Source organism: Hippopotamus amphibius, chromosome 16 (assembly GCF_030028045.1).
Source record: "Hippopotamus amphibius kiboko isolate mHipAmp2 chromosome 16, mHipAmp2.hap2, whole genome shotgun sequence".
NCBI lineage: Eukaryota > Metazoa > Chordata > Mammalia > Artiodactyla > Hippopotamidae > Hippopotamus > Hippopotamus amphibius.
In genome coordinates this window covers 59,443,500-59,463,463 of record NC_080201.1, presented here as the reverse complement: position 1 = coordinate 59,463,463, position 19,964 = coordinate 59,443,500, and the positions used below count along the sequence as shown (strand labels likewise).

The window sequence follows — 19,964 nt, the reverse complement described above, 5'->3', positions numbered from 1 at the left end:
AGAAAAGAATCAAAGGGAACCTGTGAACGGGGTGACAGTTTTTGCCGGGGATAGGGTTGAGTCAAGTTGGGGGAAATGAACACTACCTTTTGTCTCTACTTTAAAAATGCCTTTCACGGATTTCCCTGATGGTCCAGCGATTAAGACTCCATGTTCCCAATGCAGGGGGCTCCGGTTCAATCCCTGGTCAGGGAACTAGATCCCAATTGCCACAACGAAGGACCCACAAGCCTAAACTAAAAAGATCCCGAGTGCCGCAACTAAGACCTGGTACAGCCAAATAAATATTTTTTGAAAAAGCAATAGTAATAATAATAATAAAATTAAAAAGGCTTCCAGGATGCTTAAATAATCTCTCTGTGTCATGTTGTGTTTGCCTGTGTCACTGCCCATCTCTCTGTCCTCTATTTTGTGTCTCTATCTCCCGATCTCCCTCTGTGTCCCAATCTATCTGGGAGGGAATTCTGGGCGAGAAACTAGAAAGACAGGTAGGAGGGGTGAGTCCAGGGCACCAAAGGATCCCTCTGTCAGCAGCTTCTGGGTGTTACTGCCCAGGGAGCACTGGATGGTAGGAGCAGGGGTGTGGCCAGGCTGAGTCACCAGGACTCCTCCCTCCTCACTTTCCATGGCCCCTACCCTGTCTTCTTGAGCACAGGAGCATACCCACCAGGGTTCCAGTACCCAGCTCCCTCCACCCCAGGAGGCTGGATGCTCACTGTTGGCAAGCCCTTGTGGGACACAGCAGTCCTGGCTTCCTGCCAGCCCTCTGCCTCCCCCAAACCTTCTCCCTCTCTCCTAGCTTGTCACCTGTGAAATGCCCAGACACACAGGCACGACCCTTTCCATCCTGATGAAGTAGGCATTTTCTCTCCTGCCTCCCTTTCCCTCTCTCTACCTTCCCTTTCCTTCTCTCTACCTTCCCTTTCCCTCTCTCTCTTCTCCATTTGACAGATGAGGAAAATTGAGACCCAGAAAATGGAGAAAAATATGTCACCGGGTAGGGAGGCAGAGCAAGAGACCAAAAATCAGATATATTTTTCTTTCCTGCCTCCCTTTCTTAAGGGCCTCCTCTCCTCTACCTTACGTTGTTTTTCAGGTTATAAAAATGCACACCCACAGAAAAGGAAGTGGAAGGGAGCAGGCACCCCACGATCACCACTGTATGCAGTTTGGTACATGTCCTTTCAGTTTTTATTTTGTGAATATTCTCATTTCACATAGTGAGGATGACACACACATATATTTCTGCATCTTCCTTTTTTCATTTAACATCACAGAGCACAAACATCCTTGTGTAACACTAACAGTTCTGCACAATTATTGTCCTTAATCGGTTCAGAACATCCTTTTTCTCAAGCCTATCGTTTACTAAACACTCCACTGATTCTACACACGTTCAGTGTTTCCACTGTTCTACTATGATAGATAATGTTGTGATAAATTCAAACCTTGGCCACATTATTGATTTTTTTTTTGTAGTATCTTCCCATAACTAGAATTAGTGGGTCAAATGTGGAGAACAAGGGTCCTGATTCACGTTGGCAAATCAACTTCCATAAAAGCTGTATGAATTTACAGTTTCAGTGGCCGAGAGTGCTGGTCTCGCTATCTCTCTACCAGCACGGAAGTTTCTGTGTTTCTTGTTTTGGTTTTAGGTCCTTGCTGATTTGATAGGCTTATACACGTGGTATGTTGTTGAGGTTTTGATATGTCTTTGAGGAAATGTAAAGTCACGTATGACTGTACATCACTCATGTCCTTATTTCTGTGAATTTCCTGTTCAGGGTGTAGGGATGGAGAGATGGGAGTATGGAGAGATTAACGATGCTTTCTCATGGTGTCGTTTATCCAGTCAACGTACCTGCAGACTTGGGTATGGACACCTGGCGCCTTGGATTGACCACAAGGAAAAACTCCCCAGGATACCAGGCCTTGCAACGAACCATTGCACATCACTGGTCCTCCTGAGTCACCCTGGAGGGCATAAAGCAAATTAGCCTCAGCTTCGGAGTGAAGCCCCCTCCCCACTTCAGCCTCATACACCCCCACAGTTGTTAGTCTTTGTCTCGCCAGATCCTGGACTTCCACCCTGGCCAATGAGGAGAGACTCATTGTCTCTGGGGACGAATAGAAGAGCAGGAATTCGGACCATCATGGCGAAGACAATTCATGTTCTATGAAGACATTGGCTTGAGCCCCGGAAAATGGACCAATCACAGGGAAGGGGTGGGGCTTCCAGGAATGAGGGCCTCATTCCTTCCGCATCTGTGAAGGGCGCAGCATTTGCTAAGGACTCAGCGCCAAGCCCATGGGAGAAGGACACTATCTCCAGGGAATGGATGCAGGCACATGAAAGAGGGACAGGGTGCTCCTGGAAACTAGGGGCCAAACCGATGACAAATTCATAAGCCCAGTGCAAATGAAAATACCGGTCCTTCACTCACAAAGTCTTCAGACTTTCAAAACAGCAACATGAGTGTGTTAAACCAAGTGAGGGACTCTCCCGGGTGTGGGACCCTGTGTCACTGTACAACTTGCACATTCATGAAGCTGGCCCTCACTGGGGGAAAAGAAGGATGCCCCATTCTCCAGGACACACATTCCTGTTCCATCACCCCATCCCTAACACGTACAGGCCCACCATCCCTGACACCTGAGGGTGCCGGTGAGAGCACAGGGAGTGGGGCTACGGGGAGAGAGACAAGGAGAGGGAAAGAGTCACAGAGAAGCAGAAGAAAGGAAGAGCAGAGGATGGAGAGAAGAAAGGTGGAGGAGGAGGAGAGAGAAACAGCAATGCAGGGGCTGTTTGTGAGAAAGCAGAGATGTAGGCAAATAAAAAGAGTCCCAGCAGCAGACAGCCAATGGGGCTGGGGGTGGGGGGGGGGAATGGCAACACAGACAGGAAGAATGGAATGAGGTTGGGGTTGAAGAGAGACGTGGGAAGACAATGTTCCGAGACAGGGAGGGGTCACCAGGAGGAGGGGAGAGAGAGTTCTTTGCCCAGGACCAGCACCCAAGGGAGGTGAGTGAGACATTAACTTTGGTCACACAGTCTCAGAAATTGCAATAAATAGTATTTTAATGCAATACCTTAAAATTGAATTGAATATGAAAAAGTCCATGATGAACACGGTATCCCAATTTTACATAAAGGGTCAGGACAGGGCTTATTGAAGCCAGAGGTGAAGGGGAAATTCAGTAAGACTCTATACTGAAAATTCTGACATTTAGCTCATCATGGACTTTTGCATGGGTTTTTAAAAGTATTGCACTAGAATGTGATTTATCTTGATCACCAGGTTTTGGGGCACCCCCTCCCCTTTAAAGTTTGGGTTTGAAGCCAGGGGTTCCCTTGCCCTCCCCTAGACCTGGCCCCATGCGCCCCAGCCCCAGCCCCTCCCATTCATCTTTCTGCCGCATCCTCAGGGCCACACCAGCCCCCACTGAGCCCCCACTATTGACCTGAGCAGAGAATGGGGCAGAGGGAGCTAGGAAAGGTGAGCCTTGGGTGGAGTGGGGGTGATGAAGGAAGGCTTAGAACCAAGGTCAGGTGCAAAGATGCTGGGTCGAGGGGGAAGGTGGGGCTCTGTGCGGAGATGACACAGCCAGGGACCCAGGGCAGGGGAGGAAGGCGGTCTCACGTTGCAGGCACCGGTGTTGGAGTCGGGGTTGCTAGTACACAGCATGGAATTTCTCAGCATGTCCCCGTAAACCTCCCTGCAGTCCTCAGAGGAGATGATGCTGACACTTGTGCACATGAGTTCTCTGGCAAGGTCACTGCAAGGTGAGGGTGGGAGGGCTTGTCAGTCAGAGGCCTGGGACTGTGGACCGAGGGTCCTGATGGGGAGAGGATGGGGGTCCAGGATCCTAGACCCTGAAGGAGGAGGGGGCCGGGGGTTTGACATGAGGATCATGAAAAGGGGCCTGACTCCTGGTCCCCTGGGTCTGAGGGAGGAGGGGTTCAGGGTCTAGGGCTCCTGGGTCACTGAGGCAGCCTCACCTGCAGGGCTGGTGGTGGTGCCCCAGCCAGAAACGGTACATTCGGTCCCAGGGGCTTCACAGCGGGAAGGCAGGTTGACTTTCTGCACACTGGGTGACAGCCTGGCCCGGCTATTTAGCTTCACCAGCATGAGGTCGTTAACGTGGGTCTCCTTGGAGTAGCCGGGGTGCTGGAATGACTTTGTGGCCCTGATCTTCTGGCCTCTTTTCAGCTCTTCACTGCCCATGTGCACATTCTATGCACTGGAAGAAGAGGGCAATATTCAGAGAGACGCTGTAAGTGAGAGAGTGGGGACCCAGGGACCCAGACAGAGAACAACAGAGATCCCAGGGGGTCCGGGGGGATGGGGACAGAGACCCAGAGAGGTGGCATGGGGGGGGGGAGGGACAAAGACCAAGACACAGGGACAGACACCCAGCCAGGGTGAGAGGCTGAGGGGACAGAGACTCAGAGAGAAAAGGACTAGCACCCTGAGAGAGGTGTGTGGGGACCCAGAGGGAGGGAGCAGAGCCCCAGAGGGAGAGCTGGAAGTGCTCAGAGGGCCCCCTGCCCACCTACCTCATCATGCAGTGGGCAGCGGTGAGCACCCACTGCTCATTGACCAGCACGCCTCCACAGTGGAGCTGATTACCATTGAGCAGGGCCACCTGCCACGGCCGGGAGCCACTTTCACATGGGTCTCCATACATAATCCTCTCCCTGCTCCTGGCACCCTGGGCTGGATAGAGAGACATGGAGAAAAACATGGGTAGCAAGCCTCAGAGGAAGGCTGAGTCAGCAGCTGAGGGATGTGGAGGCAGATAAAGAGACAGAGAGAGAGACAGGGAGAAATGCAGAAGGAGAAATGGAGAACAGCGCAGAGAACGCATGAAATGGAGATGGAGAGAGACAAAGGCTGCCTTCTCGGAAACCCAGGGGGAGCATCTAATCTGGGGGCAACCACAGAAGCGAAAGGGAGAGACCCTGAGTACAGAAGGCAGACCTGGGGGGCACGGAGACCCCAGGAGGCAGAAGGAAGCAGGAAGAAAGGAGGCAGGAGGCAGAAGAGTCTTGTCTCCCGAGGGAGGAAGCTGCTGGAGCAGGGGGAGCTCCTGACTCAGGGACCGCTTGCAGACAGGGGCCCCTGACGAGGGTCCGTGGGGAAGATGGGAGGTGCAGAGGACAGGGCAGCCCTCCCTGACTGGTCCTCACCTTCCTGTGCAGCAGATCCCAGGGCTGCGGACAGCAGTAGGATCAGCGGGGGTGGAAGAAGGAAGCCTGCCATGGGGGCCTCTCTGAGTCTCTCGGGGCTGCCAGGCAGAGGAAGGGTCTCTTCTGCTGGGGTGCAGAAGGACAAAGAGTTCAGGAAGCAGGAGTCCAGGCCCCCAGACTCCCTTTCCCTTGGGACCCAGGAATCTGGGCTCCCATCCCTCCCCATCCATAAGTCTGTATCCCCAGGTCCTTTTTCCCTAAGAGACCAAAATTTCCAGACCTCCAGCCCCTCATCTTTCATAACCAGGCATCCAGGCTTCCCACTGCCCCCTCCCCTCAGGAACAGGACTCAGATCTCCAGCCAGCCTATGTCCGCACCCTAAATGAGGCCCCTTCTCACCTCCCAAGGGTCTGATCTGACCTGGACCCAGACTCGGTTGGGAGCCAAGCGTCTCCAAACCTGCGCAGGGCGGCCGTCTTATACCAGGTCCACCGCCCCCCACCCCCGTCCCCGCCCTCAGCGCCCTGGGGTGGAGGTGGAGACGGCTCTGGGACACCCCTTCCTGCATTTCTGGTATCTCGAACCCCAGAGGCAGCTAAAATACTTGGCCGCACGCTCCTCTCTCCACCCTCCCGCCCCCGCACATCCTGGCCCCACCCTCCCTGGTGCTGCTGCCGAGGGCGGGGCCGGGGGCTCTGGCTCGGAGGGGCAGGAGCAGGATTCAAGGAGCCGCGGAGCTCAGGACACGGGCTCTGGCTGGGGTCCTCCTCTGGGGCCATTGTCTTGCCCTCATGCCCTCTCAGGGATGACCTAGACCCTATAGCCTAATTCTGAACAGCTTGTGAGAATGTGTTCAGGCTGGAGGCCAGCCATGTCTTTGAACCTGAACCCATTCCCAACCCTAATATCCGGTAGGAATGAAAAAGAAAATGTTTTCCCAAGCTCCACCCCGATAAATGCTTACTGTCATCAGTATAGTCTGTGTTCTCAAATTGTACATCGTTTTCTATACATACTATGTATTTATAACAAAAGCATGTGTACTAAACACTATCTAATATAACCTTTTTTCTTTGCTCAGGAAATTACATTGAACAATTTTTCCTCTTAGTATATTTCAATGTGTTCTCCTTCCTTCTTAAGGGTTGCATAATATTCCATACTGTACTGCACCATGATTTATGTAATCTGCTTCAAATTGGAGTATATTTGCATAGTTTTAATTATAATAATGTGGGGTTGGACTTCCTGGTACAGTCATCTTTGCTAATGTGTTCATTCAGAAAATATGTCCTGAGCATCTCTTCTGTGCCAGAAATTATTCTGGCTCCTGGGGACACTGTGGTCAACAATGCAAACAAAAAGTCCTTCATACAGGCTGTGTTTCTAGTGGGTGGACACTGTGAATACAAAATAAGTATGTAAAATATATAGTGTGTTAGATATTGCTCAGTATTGCGGAGAAAAATAGAAGCAGGGAAGAGGGTACTTAAATCAAGGCCGCCATTCAGCCATTGAACAAGCATTTAACAAATATTTTGTATAACTCCTATGTGCCTGCACCTTTCTATTAAGCGTCAGAAGATGAAAAAATTTCGTTGCTTCACCACCAGGGCGTATGAGAAAGTAACAACCTGTATTTATTTCAGAGTCACCTTGCAACTAATAATGAACACAAAGTAGAACTCTTTTCTCAAGGAAAACCAAGCAGGCACCCATGATTATTTCTCACATCCAATCTTTTAGGGCGTGTCAACTTGCTTTGTTCCCGTTTGTGCTTTTTCAAAAAAAGCTCTGCATTAAAACTACAAGACTGAGGGGCTTCTCTGGTGGCGCAGTGGTTAAGAATCTGCCCGCCAATGCAGGGGACATAGGTTCCATCCCTTGTCCGAGAAGATTCCACATTCTGCAGAGTGACTAAGCCCAGGTGCCACAACTACTGAACCTGGGCTCTAGAGTCCATGAGCCACAACTCTTGAGCCCATGTGCCACAACTACTGAAGCCTGTGCTCCTAGAGCCCAAGCTCCACAGCAAAAGATGCCAGCACAATGAGAATCCCACCCACCTCCACAAAGAGCAGCCCCGGCTTGATGCAACTACAGAAAGCCTAAGACAGCAACAAAGACCCAATGCAGCAAATTAAGTTATTAATTAATTAATTATTTTAAAAAATATGGCAGTCTCCCTTCTCATCCACCCCTAACATTGATAAAGGATACATCCAATTGTGTCACACATAGGCTTCACTTTGAATTCTGACCAAGCTTGGTATCTGATGGTAGAACATACACACACTAAAGGCTCAACACCAGTCTTTTATTTATTATTATTTTTTTTTAACTTTTTATTTTTTTATTTTCTACAATAAACTGCATATATTTAGAGTGTACAATTTGGTATCCCAATCTCCCAATTCATTCCCCCACCAGCACTCCCTGCTTTCCCCACTTGGTGTCCATATGTTTGTTCTCTACATCTGTGTCTCTATTTCTGCCTTGCAAACCTGTTGATCTGTACCATTTTTCTATAGTCCACATATATGTGTTAATATACAATATTTGTTTTTCTCTTTGTGACTCACTTCACTCTGTGGGACAGTCTCTAGGTCCATCCATGTCTCTAAAAATGTCCCAGTTTCATTGCTTTTTACAGCTGAGTAATATTCCATTGTATGTATGTACCACATCTTCTTTATCCATTCATCTGTGGATGCACATTTAGGTTGCTTCCATGTCCTGCCTATTGTCAATAGTGCTGCAATGAACATGGGAGTGCATGTGTCTTTTTGAATGATGGTCAACACCAGTCTTGATGCAAGCCCCAGGCTTAACCTGAAACCTCAACTCGTCCCAACCCTAATCCTCCACTCTGCTATATCCTTGACTGCTTCTAAACTTCTATCTCAACTTAGAATCTAGTTCCTGACCCAGTTCCTGCCTCCAAATATCAATCAGGCTGGGAACCACACCTCCACCAACATTGACCCTGATCTTGACTCAAACCCTGAATCCCTCAGCACAACCCACACTCACCCTTGACCCAAACACTGAATGTCACCGTAGCCCCTGTCCCAAACCTGGCCCCACCCACAATGCAGACTATAGTCTCCATCTCTGTCACATCCCGGGAAGCCCACGCAGACATCCTCCCCGTGAGCCCATCCCCAGTCACACCAGTCCTAACACTCTGACTCCAGTCCCGGCCCCACTCTCGTCTCCACCCAATTTCTACGTGAAATCCCATCCCAGTTCCATGCCAAACTCTTTCCCTCACCCCATCTTCAGTTTTCCAACTCCGCACACCATCTTGACCCTGGTTTCACACACACGTGAAAATAAAGTTCACCCATTATCACCATACTAGTGTTCGTGCCACATGGACTGAATTCAAGCGAAGTCCCTAAAACTTCTGAGACATTTCTTCTCATCAAATCCCAAATGAGTCCCCAGAATTCAGACCCTAGCCCCCACTAATTCCACACCAGGACCCTGGCCATGAGGGGTCCCAACCCTCTTGACATGGGCTCCGAAATCAAGTAGGGGCAGATGCCAGGGCACTTGACCTCACAGCTCTGTGAGTCAGCAATCTGTATCTCTGCCTCCTGGCTTCCCAAAGAGAGGAATTTTGGCAAGACTTCCAACCTGTTATCTATTGTCCGAATCTTCATCCCTCGATTCCCTCTTCAGCCCCCTGACTCCTCAGCATACTGTTCAAAAGAGAAAAGCAGCTATACTACCCTGGAGCCCTCCTATCCGCTCCTAAATCACCAGAACGTCTCTTCTGCTGTGCTTGGCATATCTGTCTTTCTCTGTTCTTGATTAGTGAATCTGACTTTATTGCTAAATACTGGTCTTCGCGAGGAGAGGAAATGAGTCTGGTGTTCATTTGGTGTTTTTTTAAGCACCCAGCTCAAACCAGGGAGCATAGGAGGGACTTAAATAAATACCTGTTTGCAGCCCACTGTCATCCACGGATAGGCCAACTTTAGAGCCAGTCCTTCCTTGATCCCTGAGCCATTCAGCCACAGGGTGTGATAGAAGAACTTGGCCTCACAAGTCAGACCACCACAGGTTTGACCAACGCTAGTTGCGTCCTCATGATCTCAGGTAAGTGACTTGAGTTTTCTGAGCCCCACTTTGCCCCTCTCTAAAGTGCAGGAGAGCAGAGTCTGCTTCTCGAGGCAAATGGGAGAATTAAATAAAATTATGAAAGGAACATGGATGGGCACGTTCCAGGCACTGGATTCATATTAGCTGCCTTCCCCATCATCCTGGGGATGAAGCAGCTTCTCTTTCTTGTGCACCTACTGTGGGATGTGTCGGGTGCTTTGTGGATCTCAACTCTATTGCTCTCGTGAGTCCAAGCGGGGATGGTCTTCCCCATCTGATAGATGAGAATAGGGAGATTTAAAAGAAGTAAGAGCCCCTGTGCAAAATCAACAGCTAAGGAGGCAGAAAGGTCAGAATTCAAATGCTGAGAGTTCCCCGTAGTTTCACCTTTGCACAATCCCACATCTGAGAAAAAATTTTCCCTGGGACAGCGTCACATATGGTCAGAATCTCTTTGGCTCAGAATGAACTCGGAATCCCTTAGGCTTCTTATTCATGATGCATGCCCCCACGTTGGGGAGAGCCCCAAATCCCCGCCCTCCCAGGCCCTTTGGGTTTCGTCCTGTTCCTAAGTCCCACCCAGAGACCCAGCTTCCTACTCCCTCTGCCCTCACATTTATGTCCTGATCGTTGGCCTGATGATGCATCTTTCAGCTCCTGATCACACCTGAGAGCTGGTACCTTGCTGTCCTGTATGTGTGCCTTGCCCTAAGGGGTCCTGGGCATTGTGATTCTGGAACCTCCTGATTCAGCTCCTTGGGGTCTGAAGGCCCATTGTTTCTGAATTCTGGGATTCCATGCCCCTTTTTGTCCAAGAACAGCTCCCACATCTTTTAGGAAGCTGCCCCCCTCGTGTCATATAGTTCTGGTGACTTGCTTGTTCTCTGATCTCTTTGTGTCCACATGCTTCCACACACGTCTCCACTCTTCTTCCTTGGGGTCACAAAGTCTGCTGCCTCCTGGGGCCGGGCAAGGAATAAGGGAAGCCAACTGTCTGTTTGCCAAGGATAACTACAGGATGCCCCCAGGGCAGTGGCCGCTCGGAGCCTGCAGAGGATGGATTATAGCCATGTGAGAATGCAGATGCCTTGTTGACTGATATCAAGCCCTCTTCAAGCAATGCTTTCCATCTCCTGAGCTTTCAACGGTGGCCAGTTTTTTAGAAAATTAGCCAGTGAAGGTGGGCGCCTCTGGAAGCTGAAAACACAAGGGAATGGACTCTCCCCAAGAGCCTCCAGAAGGAATCAGCCCAGTGAGACTGACTTTGGACACTGACCTCCAGAATTACATGTAGTAGCATAAATCTGTGTTGCTGTAACCCAATACATGTGTGATAATTTCTTACAGCAGCAATAGGAAATGAATGGAGATTTATAGACTGATAATAAGCTTTACACTGATAATCAGAGCATGTATACTGATAATCAGGAGACATATCAGGTTCCATATCACATATATGTAGTAAATATAGACGGGTATATATAATCAGAGTATCTATACTGACCAGAAGGATAAAGTAATGGAGCTGCAACCACACAAGCCAGATTGGGACTTGAACCCACTGCCTTTTAATTACAATCACACCCCTGGTCTCAGGACCTAGTGATGTTCAGGTTCTTTATGTCAGTAGAGAAAGCCTTCAGTGAGAGACAAAGTGATAGGTAAGAGGTAAATTTACTTAGAGAGATACACATTCCACAGGCAGAATGTGGTCCTTCTCAAAAAACAAGAATGGCTCTGGGAGAAGCACACTCCACAGACAGAGTGTGGCCCAGCTCAGAAGGTGAGAGGCCCTGAAATATGGGGCGGTTAATGTTTCTGGGCTGGATAATTTCCTAGGCTCACGAGTGGGAGGATTATTGCAACTATTTTCGAGAGGTGGAAGGAGTTCCAGAACTTAGGCCACGGCCCACTTTTTGGCCTTTCTTTGTCAGCCTCAGAACTGTCAAGGTACTGGTGGGTGTGTCATTTCTCAGATGCTAATGTATTACAGTGAGCCTAGAATGAGGTTCAAGGTCTGCTGGAAGTTGACTCTTCCGCCATCTTGGACCTAGTTGGTTCTGACCAAGGTCTATGTCATTCTTTTTAAAAGTCGTGCCCTGCCCCCTTCCCTCTTGTTTCAGAGCCACTCTACATGCGAGGATGGGAGGATAGGGAGGTAGAGACAGGGGAGGGGGGTTATTTAAGAAAAAACCTGAGTAAAGCCTGAGACAGGTAGATGTCTGGGCATAGAGCATGCTGGGTAGATGCAGCAGCAAGTGCAAAGGTCCTGAGGTGAGAACAGGCTTCACATATCTGAGAAACAGCCAGGGGGCAGATGTGGCTAGAGTAATCAAGGGGGTGAGGATGGGAGTTGAGGTCAAAGCAGGAACAAAGGGGGACAGATTGTGTGTGGGCCTTTTTCTAATTTCTATTCTGAGTATGATCAGAAGTCTTTCGGATCAGGTTTACGTGTTAGGTAGGTCTCTCCTACAGCTGAAGACTATTTCCAGATCAGCCCAGACAAAAGATTTGCCATTCCTAGAGCTCTTTTTCGAGATCACTGACACTCCTGGGTGCCAAGAGAAACAGGGGGAAGAAAAATACTCTCACTGGTCTGGGCCACAACCAGTTCACAAAGTGTTTCTGGCAGTTTCCACTTAAGACCACTTAATACCACTTCAGCTTCTTTGTTTTGCTAATCTTTGATTCCTATTTCCTCCACATCAGCACATTCCTATCAAAATATAGCAGGAGCTACATATGTACTTTAAATTTTTCTAGTGGCCACTGTTGACCTGAGAGGAATTGACTGCCAGATACTTTTCCTGCAAAAGCAGGTTTACTCTGGCTCAGCAGAGAATTGCAACCTGGAGTCGGCCATCATGGAGAGCCACATGCAAGTTGCCCCACGGCCAGGGAAGGAGACATTTTTATAGAGGGGAGAAGAAAGTTGGGGCTGCAGTAAACAAAGAGCCAGGGGCCTTTTCATTGGCTGAGTCCCTGCCAGGAACAAAGAGGAGCCTTTCTTCTTCCTGCTGGGCTCTGCTATAGTCACAGGGGGTGAGAGCTCCCCCTTCTGGTCTCCTAACTCTATTTAATTTATCCTTTCTGTTTGTTCATTTCTTATACCATATTAAAAAAAGGAGAAACAAACAAGTAAAATTTTAATTTTAGTAATATATTTTATTTAACCCAATATATCCAAATTACGATCATTCCCACATGCCATCAATATAAAATTATTAATAAGATAGTTTACTTTTTTAAATACCAACTCTTGAAAATCTAGTGAATATTTCACCCCATACCAACATCCTCACTAGAATGCTAAATTTTCACCAGGAATTCTTGATCTTTATTTTAGAGCAACTTAGAGTTGAAAAGGTAGATTCAGGTAGGCAAATGGTTCCAAGGAACTTAAAATTTTCCCAATAACTGAATCAAGTGTCCGTATGTACATTTAAATTAGCTGAGATTAAATAAAAAGTAAAAGCCAGTTCTTCAACCACACTGGCTACGTTTTTAGTGCTCAGTAACCACCTTTGGTGGCTGCTGTTTGGACAGTGAAGACCTAAATGGATTTTAATCGGCTCCAAGCCCACTGGTCCTCCCCCCACCCCACCCCATGCCCCCTCCAGTCTGGCAGGAAATGTCTGCCACTTAGAGGATCCCATCCTCCTCTGCAGGGTGATGACATAACTCAACCTGATGCTAAGAAAAAGGGAATATCAACAGCTTTGGTCCACGGGGGCTACTGTCTTACCTTCTGCTCCTTTGATATGTGCTGAGGTCTTCCCCTCCCTGGCCCCAAACCCAGGTAAGTGGCTAGGAGATGCCCCCAAAGTGGTCCCACGGTCGACAGCCATCTTCCCATCTCACAAGTGGTCAGGCTGTGTTCTCTGTAGTTCTCCAGGTTGGAGGAAGCTACAAATTTCTCCAGTAAAAACCCCCTTCCCAAGTCCCTTTCTCTGTTGTCCCTGCTTCTGGGTAGGCCCCCAGTGCTGGCTTCTCTCTCCCCTGGGAAAGGAGCAGGAAGGGGAGATGCCTTCAGTAGGCAGTTTTCCTGCTGAATCCCCCATTGCCCTTAATAAGGAAAGAAAATGCTTCTGTTCCGGTAATACAGTCTATTCTAAGGTGGCTTTAGTTCTTGAGTGCTATAGGGGTGGCCAATTCCCCCATCCTCAAGTTTGTTCAAACCCAGGCTGAAGGCGTTTCCTTAGTTTACCAGGTAGACCTCAAGGGTCAGTTCCCTAAGGGCTGAGACAGACACTCCTGGAAACATGGTCAGGGCCGCCTTGGGCCTCCGGGCAGATGACATTCCTAAGCAGGCAGCCCCTCCACCGTGTCCAGGAGATTTAAGACTCTCTTTCTGGCTCGGTCCATGGGAGGGAGGAGGGGCTTGCTCTTCCACTTATGCAGTAAGAGTGGGTGCTGGGGCTGAGGGTGGCCTCACCTCGTCCCCTCCGCAGCAGTGCTCCGTGTCTTCTCCGGCCAAGGCTGCACCTCACCTGCAGGTGGGGATGAGGGCAGGTGGCTCAGGTGAGGGGCAGTGGACGCAGGTGCATCCTGGACCCTCACGACTTGTGTCCCTGTGGAGATGGCTCCCTTGTCCCTCAGCTTCTGCTTCTGTTTCCTAATATGCATGAAGGAGGCTGCCTAGCAGAGAGCTCAGATATGGGCTCTGGAACTAGATGCCTGGCTTCACTGCCACTTTGCTGTGTGACTTTGGGTAAGTTGATTGACTGCTCTGTGCCTCCCTTTCCACCTCCACAAAATTAGGCATACTATTAGGTACCTCATGGGGTTATTATGAGGCTTAAAACTAATCGATGTTTATAGGGCTGTTAAGAAGGCACCTAGAAAACAAGTGGGTGATGGATCACTGTTGGATCTTCTGTCTTTTATGATTTAATCATCATTCACCCTGGTTCCTGAGATGTGTGTCTCTCAGCGGCCACCTTTCACTATGTTGCCAGCTCTCCCCTGCTCTTTATCGGTTTGTCTCTGCCTGTTTGTCTGTCTTTGTCTATTTCACCTTCAATCTTTCTGTGACCTTGGGTAAATAAATTAACCTCTCTGTGCCTCAGTTTCCTCATCTGTATACAGTGAATAGCAGCATCAACTTCATCTTGTGATGGATAAAGTTATTACATATCCACCACTGAAAACAGGGCCACAGAAAACTCTCACCGTAGTTACAATTATTTCAACATTAATTAATTAGTTAAGTTCCTACTCTTCTCCCAGGGCAAACAGCTATTATTGACTATAAACTGTGGTTATCCTTTGTTTTTGTCATTCTCTCTTTCCATCAGTGTTTGTGTCCTACTCTTTCCACTTTCTCTGTGTCCAACCCTGTGTGTCTCTCTCAGTAGCTGCCTTTCTGTCTCTACCCGTCTGTTCAGCACATAGTGTGCATACTCAATGCCTGCCTACTGCACGGGAGGCATTGAGCTTTCCATGGTGAACAGACAAGGGCCCTGCCCCAAGGGGCTCCCAGGCTAATGAGAGAGGCACACGTTAGAATAATGAACACACAAGCAGTAACACGTGTGTAAATTTTACCAAGGGATCCGAAGAAGCACGTAGGATGATTTGAGAAATCAACAAACCCCAGGAGAGCGGGGGCCTTGGATTAGACTGGGAGAGGGGTCAGGCAAGGCCTCTGGGAAGAAGTGACATGTGAGATGAGATAAAACGAGGAGTGGGAGTGATCGAGGGAGAGAGCAAAGGGAAGAGTGTTAGAGGCACATGGAACAGACCACCGGGTGGCCTAGAGGATGAGGGAGGCTGGGAGGCACGTGAAGACATTCACAGGAGCCACGTCCCTCTGGGAAATAGACTGGGGTGGACAAGCGTGGACGTAGAGAGTCCAGGAAGGGGGCTGGGCCGGGAGAGGGGGAGTCAAGGTCGGGAGACCTGGCTAGGTCTGCATTATGTTTTGGAGGGGCTGCCCGAAGGACCTGCAGATAGGCTAGAGCGACCAAGAAAAGAATCAAGGAGGACCTGAGAATGGGGTGACACTAATTAGGGGGAGCTCGGGTTGAGTCAAGTTAGAGGAAATTAACACTACCTTTTGTGTCTGTTTTAAAAATTACTTTAAGGGACTTTCCTGGTGGTCCAGTGATTAAACCTCCTTGCTCCCAATGCAGGGGGCTCAGGTTCGATCCCTGGTCAGGGAACTAGATTCCAAATGCCACAACAAAGAGCCCAGAAGCCTAAATTAAAAAGACCCCAAGTGCCACAACTAAGACCTGGCACAGCCAAATAAATAAATAAATATTTTTTTAAAAAAAACACTAATAATAATAAAATAAACATGACTTCCAAGATGCTTAAATAATCTCTCTCTGTGTCATTTTGTCTTGGCCTCTGTCCGTGCCCATCTCTCTCGCCTCTATTTTGTGTCTCTATCTCCCTGTCTCCTTCTGGGTCCCAATCTATCTGGGAGGGAATTCTGGGAGAGAGACTAGAAAGACAGGTAGGAGGGGTGAGGCCTGGGCACGAGAGGATCCCTCTATCAGCAGCTTCTGAGGTGCGACTGCCCAGGGAGCCTTGGATGGCAGGAGCAGGGGTGTGGCCAGGCTGAGTCACTGGGACTCCTCCCTCCTCCCTTTCTGAGGCCCCTTCCCTGTCTTCTTGAGCACAGGAGCCCACCTAGTCCGGTTCCCAGCCCCCAGCTTCCCCTGGCAGCCAGAAGCTGGGTGCTCACTGTTGGCAAGTCCTTGTGGGATCCAGGGGTCCTGTCTTCCTGCCAGCCCTATGCTTCCCCCAAACCTTCTCCCTCTCTCCTAGTCTGTCACCTGTGAAATGCCCAGACACACATTCACAACCCTTTCCACCCTGAGGAAGTAGGCATTTTCTCCCCTGCCTCCCTTTCCCTCTCTCTACCTTCCCGTTCCCTCTCTCTCTTCTCCAGTTTACAGATGAGGAAACCTGAGAACCAGAAAATGAAGAAAAATATGCCACTGGGTAGAGAGGCAGGGCAAGCGACCAAAAATCAGATACATTTCTCTTTCCTGTCTCCCTCTCTTAAGGGCCTCCTCTGCTCCACCTCACATCTCCAGAGCTTTTCCACTTTTGTTTTTCAGGTTATAGAAGTGCACACCCACAGAAAAGTAAAAGGAAGGAAGCAGGCACCCCATGACTACCAGTGTAGGCAGTTTGGTACACGTCTTTTTGCATTTTATTTTGTGAATAGTCTCATTTCACATAGTGAGGATCACATGCACATATATTTCTGCATCTTCTTCATTTAACATCACAGAGCACAAACATCTGTGTGTAACACTAACAATTCTGCACAATTATTTGCTTTAACAGCTTCACAATATCCTTGTCTCAAGCCAGCCTGTTGTTTACTTAAACACTCCACTGATTCTGGACATGTTCAGTGTTTCCACTGTTCTGCTATGATAAATAATGTTGTGATAAATTCAAACCTTGATCCACATTTTTGATTTTCAATTTTTTAGTAATGTCTTCCTAGAACTAGAATTACTGGGTCAAGTGTGGAGAACAAGGGTCCTGAGTCACATTGCCAAATCAACTTCCATACAAATTGCATGAATTTACAATTTCAGTGGCCAAGAGTGCTGGTCTCACTACCTCTTTACCAGCACCTAGGTTTTTGTGTTTCTTGTTTTGGTTTTAGGTCCTTGCTGAGTTGATTCGCTCACACGCATGGTATATTGCTGAGGTGGGTTTTTTTTTTTTTTTTTTTAAATTATTGGCTGCATTGGGTCTCTGTTGCTGCTCAGGCTTTCTCTAGCTTAGGTGACCAGGGGCTACTCTTCGTTACATTCATGGGCTTCTCATTGCGGTGGCTTCTCTTCTTGCAGAACACGTGCTCTAGGCGCCTGGGCTTCAGTAGTTGCGACACATGGGCTCAGTAGTTGTGGCTTGCGGGCCCCACAGTGCAGGCTCAGTGGTTGTGGCACTTGGGCTTAGTGGCACTGAGGCATATGGGATCTTCCCGGCCCAGGGATCGGACCCGTGTGCCTTGCACTTGCAGGCGGATTCTTAACCACTGTGTCACCAGGGAAGCCCTATTGTTGAGGTTTTGATATGCCTTTGAGGAAAGGTAAAGTTAGGTATCACTGTAGGTCATCGATGTCCATATTTCTGTGAACTTCCTGTTCAGGGCGCAGGGATGGAGAGACGGGAGTATTGAGAGATTAGCGGTGCTTTCTCATGGTGTCATTTATCCAGTCCACGTACTTGCAGACTTGGGTATAGACACCTGGGTTGTTGGTTTGGCCACAAGGGAAGCTTCCCCAGGACACCACACCTTGCAAAGTATTTTTGCACATCAAGGGTCCCCCTGAGTCACCCTGGAAGGGATAAAGCGAATTAGCTTCAGCTTCAGAGTCAAGGCCCCTCCCCACTTCAGTCTCATGCAATGCCACAGTTGTCAGTCTTTGCCTTGCCAGACCCTGGACTTCCACCCCAGCCAATGGGGAGAGACTCATTGTCTCTGGGGGCCAATAGAAAAGCAGGAACTGAGGTCATCATGGAGACGACAAATTACTTCAAAGACACGTTCTCTGCAGACATTGGCTTGAGCCCTGGCCAATGGGACCAACCACAGGGAAGGAGCGGGGCTTCCAGGGATCAGAGCTCCCTTTCTTCCCCATCTGGAAGACTCAGCGCCCAGTCCTTGGGAGACTGAGCACTGTCTCCAGGGAATGGATACATGAGCATGCAAGGAGGACAGGGTGGTCTTGGAAACCAAGAGCCAAACCAATGACATAATTCACAAGGCCCAGTGCAAAATGAAAATACTGTTTTCCTCGCTCAAAAAGTATTAAGACTTTCAGGACAGCAACACAAATGTGTTAAACCAAGGGTGGGACTCTCCTGAGTGTGGGACCCAGTGTCACTGTACAACTTGCACATTCATGAAGCCAGGCCCCACAATGGGAAAAGAAGGATGCCCCATTCTCCAGGACACACATTCCTGTCCCGTCACCTCATCCCTAACAGGTACAGTCCCACCATCCGTGACAGCCGAGGGTGCACGTGAGAGCACAGGGAGTGGGGCTACAGGGAGAGAGACAAGGAGAGGGAAAGAGTCACAGAGAACAGAAGAGAGGAAGAGCAGAGGATGGAGAGAAGAAAGGTGGAGGAGGAACAGGACAGAGAAACAGCAATGTAGGGGCTGGAGAAAGAGGCAGAGAGGTAGACAAATAAAAAGAGTCAAGAAGCAGACAGTCATTGGGGGCAGGGCAGGGGGGTGGCAACACAGATGGAAAGAATGGAATGAGGTTGGGTGTGAAGAGAGACGTGGGAAGACAATGTTCCGAGACAGGGAGGGGTCACCAGGAGGAGGGGAGAGAGAGTTCTTTGCCCAGGACCAGCACCCAAGGGAGGTGGGTGAGACACGAACTTTGGGCACACCATCTCAGTAACTGCAATAAACAGTATTTTAACGCAATACCTTAAAATTGAATTGAATATGAAAAAGTCCATGATGAACACGGTAATCTAATCTTAGATAAATCATCATTACAGGGCTGTGCTGAGACGTATTGCAGCCAGAGTTAAGTGGGAAATTCACTAACACTCTTGGTTGAAAATTCTGACATTTTGTTCATCATGGACTTTTGCATGTGTTTTTAAAAATATTGCATTAGAATGTGATTTATCTCAATTACTAAGCATTTGGGCACCCCCCGTCCCCTTTAAAGTTTGGGTTTGGAGCCAGGGGTTCCCTTGCCCTCCCCTAGTCCTGGCCCCAGGCTCCCCAGCCCCAGCCCCTCCCATTCATCTTTCTGCCGCATCCTCAGAGCCACACCAGCCCCCACTGAGCTCCCACTCTTGACCTGAGCAGAGAATGGGGCAAAGAGAGCTAGGAAGGCTGAGCCTGGGGTGGGGTGGGGGTGATGAGGGAAGGTTGAGTGCCAAGGTCAGGTGCAAAGATTCTGGATAGGGGGGAGGATGGGGCTCTGTGCTGAGACGAGCAGCCAGGGACCCAGGGCAGGGGAGGAAGGAGGTCTCACACTGCAGGCATTCGTGGTGGGATCGAGGTTCCCAGCACACAGCATGGAATCTCCCAGCGCGTCCCCGTAAACCTTCCTGCAGTCTTCAGAGGAGATGAGGGTGACAGTTCTGCACATGAGCTCCTTTGGATGGGTGGCTGCAAGATGAGGGTGGGAGGGCTTGTCACTCAGAGGCCTGGGACTGTGGACCGAGGGTCCTGATGGGGAGAGGGTGGGGGTCCAGGATCCTAGACCCTGAAGGAGGAGGGGGCTGGGGGCTCAACATGAGGATCATGAAAAGGGGCCTGAATCTGGGGCTCCTGGGTCTGAGGGAGGAGGAGTGCAGGGTCTAGGGCTCCTGGGTCACTGAGGCAGCCTCACCAACACGGCTGGAGTTGGTGCCCCAGCCAGAAAGAACACATGCGGTCCCAGGGGCTTCACAGCCGGAAGGCAGGCTGACTTTCTGCACACTGGGTGACAGCCTGGCCCGGCTATTTAGCTTCACCAGCATGAGGTCATTATCATAGGTCTGTTTGGAGTAGCCAGGGTGGCGGAATGACTTTGTGGCCCTGATCTTCCGGCCTCTTCCCAGCTGTTCACTGCCCATGTACACGTTGTACGCACTTGGAGAAGAGGGCAACATTCAGAGAGACGCTGTGAGTGAGGGAGTGGGACAGGCACCCAGAGAAAAAGAGGGGCA

At 49.4% G+C, this 19,964-nt stretch overlaps 1 protein-coding gene across 9 annotated transcripts in view; it reads right to left on the bottom strand.

Annotated features, from left to right (window-relative positions):
• LOC130838579 (kallikrein-7-like) overlaps positions 1 to 19,964 on the bottom strand; it is a 102,623-nt gene that overhangs the window by 46,872 nt on the left and 35,787 nt on the right. For 2 of the 9 annotated variants that reach the window (XM_057711887.1, XM_057711885.1), the window contains exons 4-6: positions 19,646 to 19,887; positions 19,286 to 19,422; positions 16,558 to 17,617 (exon numbers count right to left, since the gene is read on the bottom strand). The exons of 2 other annotated variants lie outside the window; for them this stretch is intronic. In XM_057711887.1, coding sequence (XP_057567870.1) covers positions 17,462 to 17,617; positions 19,286 to 19,422; positions 19,646 to 19,887 — 535 coding nt within the window. In that variant the 3' untranslated portion in view covers positions 16,558 to 17,461. Of the gene's footprint in view, positions 1 to 4,558; positions 4,719 to 5,191; positions 5,318 to 5,471; positions 5,494 to 5,591; positions 5,639 to 16,557; positions 17,618 to 19,285; positions 19,423 to 19,645; positions 19,888 to 19,964 lie in introns of those variants that run through there. 5 more of the 9 variants (XM_057711877.1, XM_057711878.1, XM_057711879.1 and 2 more) reach the window with 5 other exon arrangements.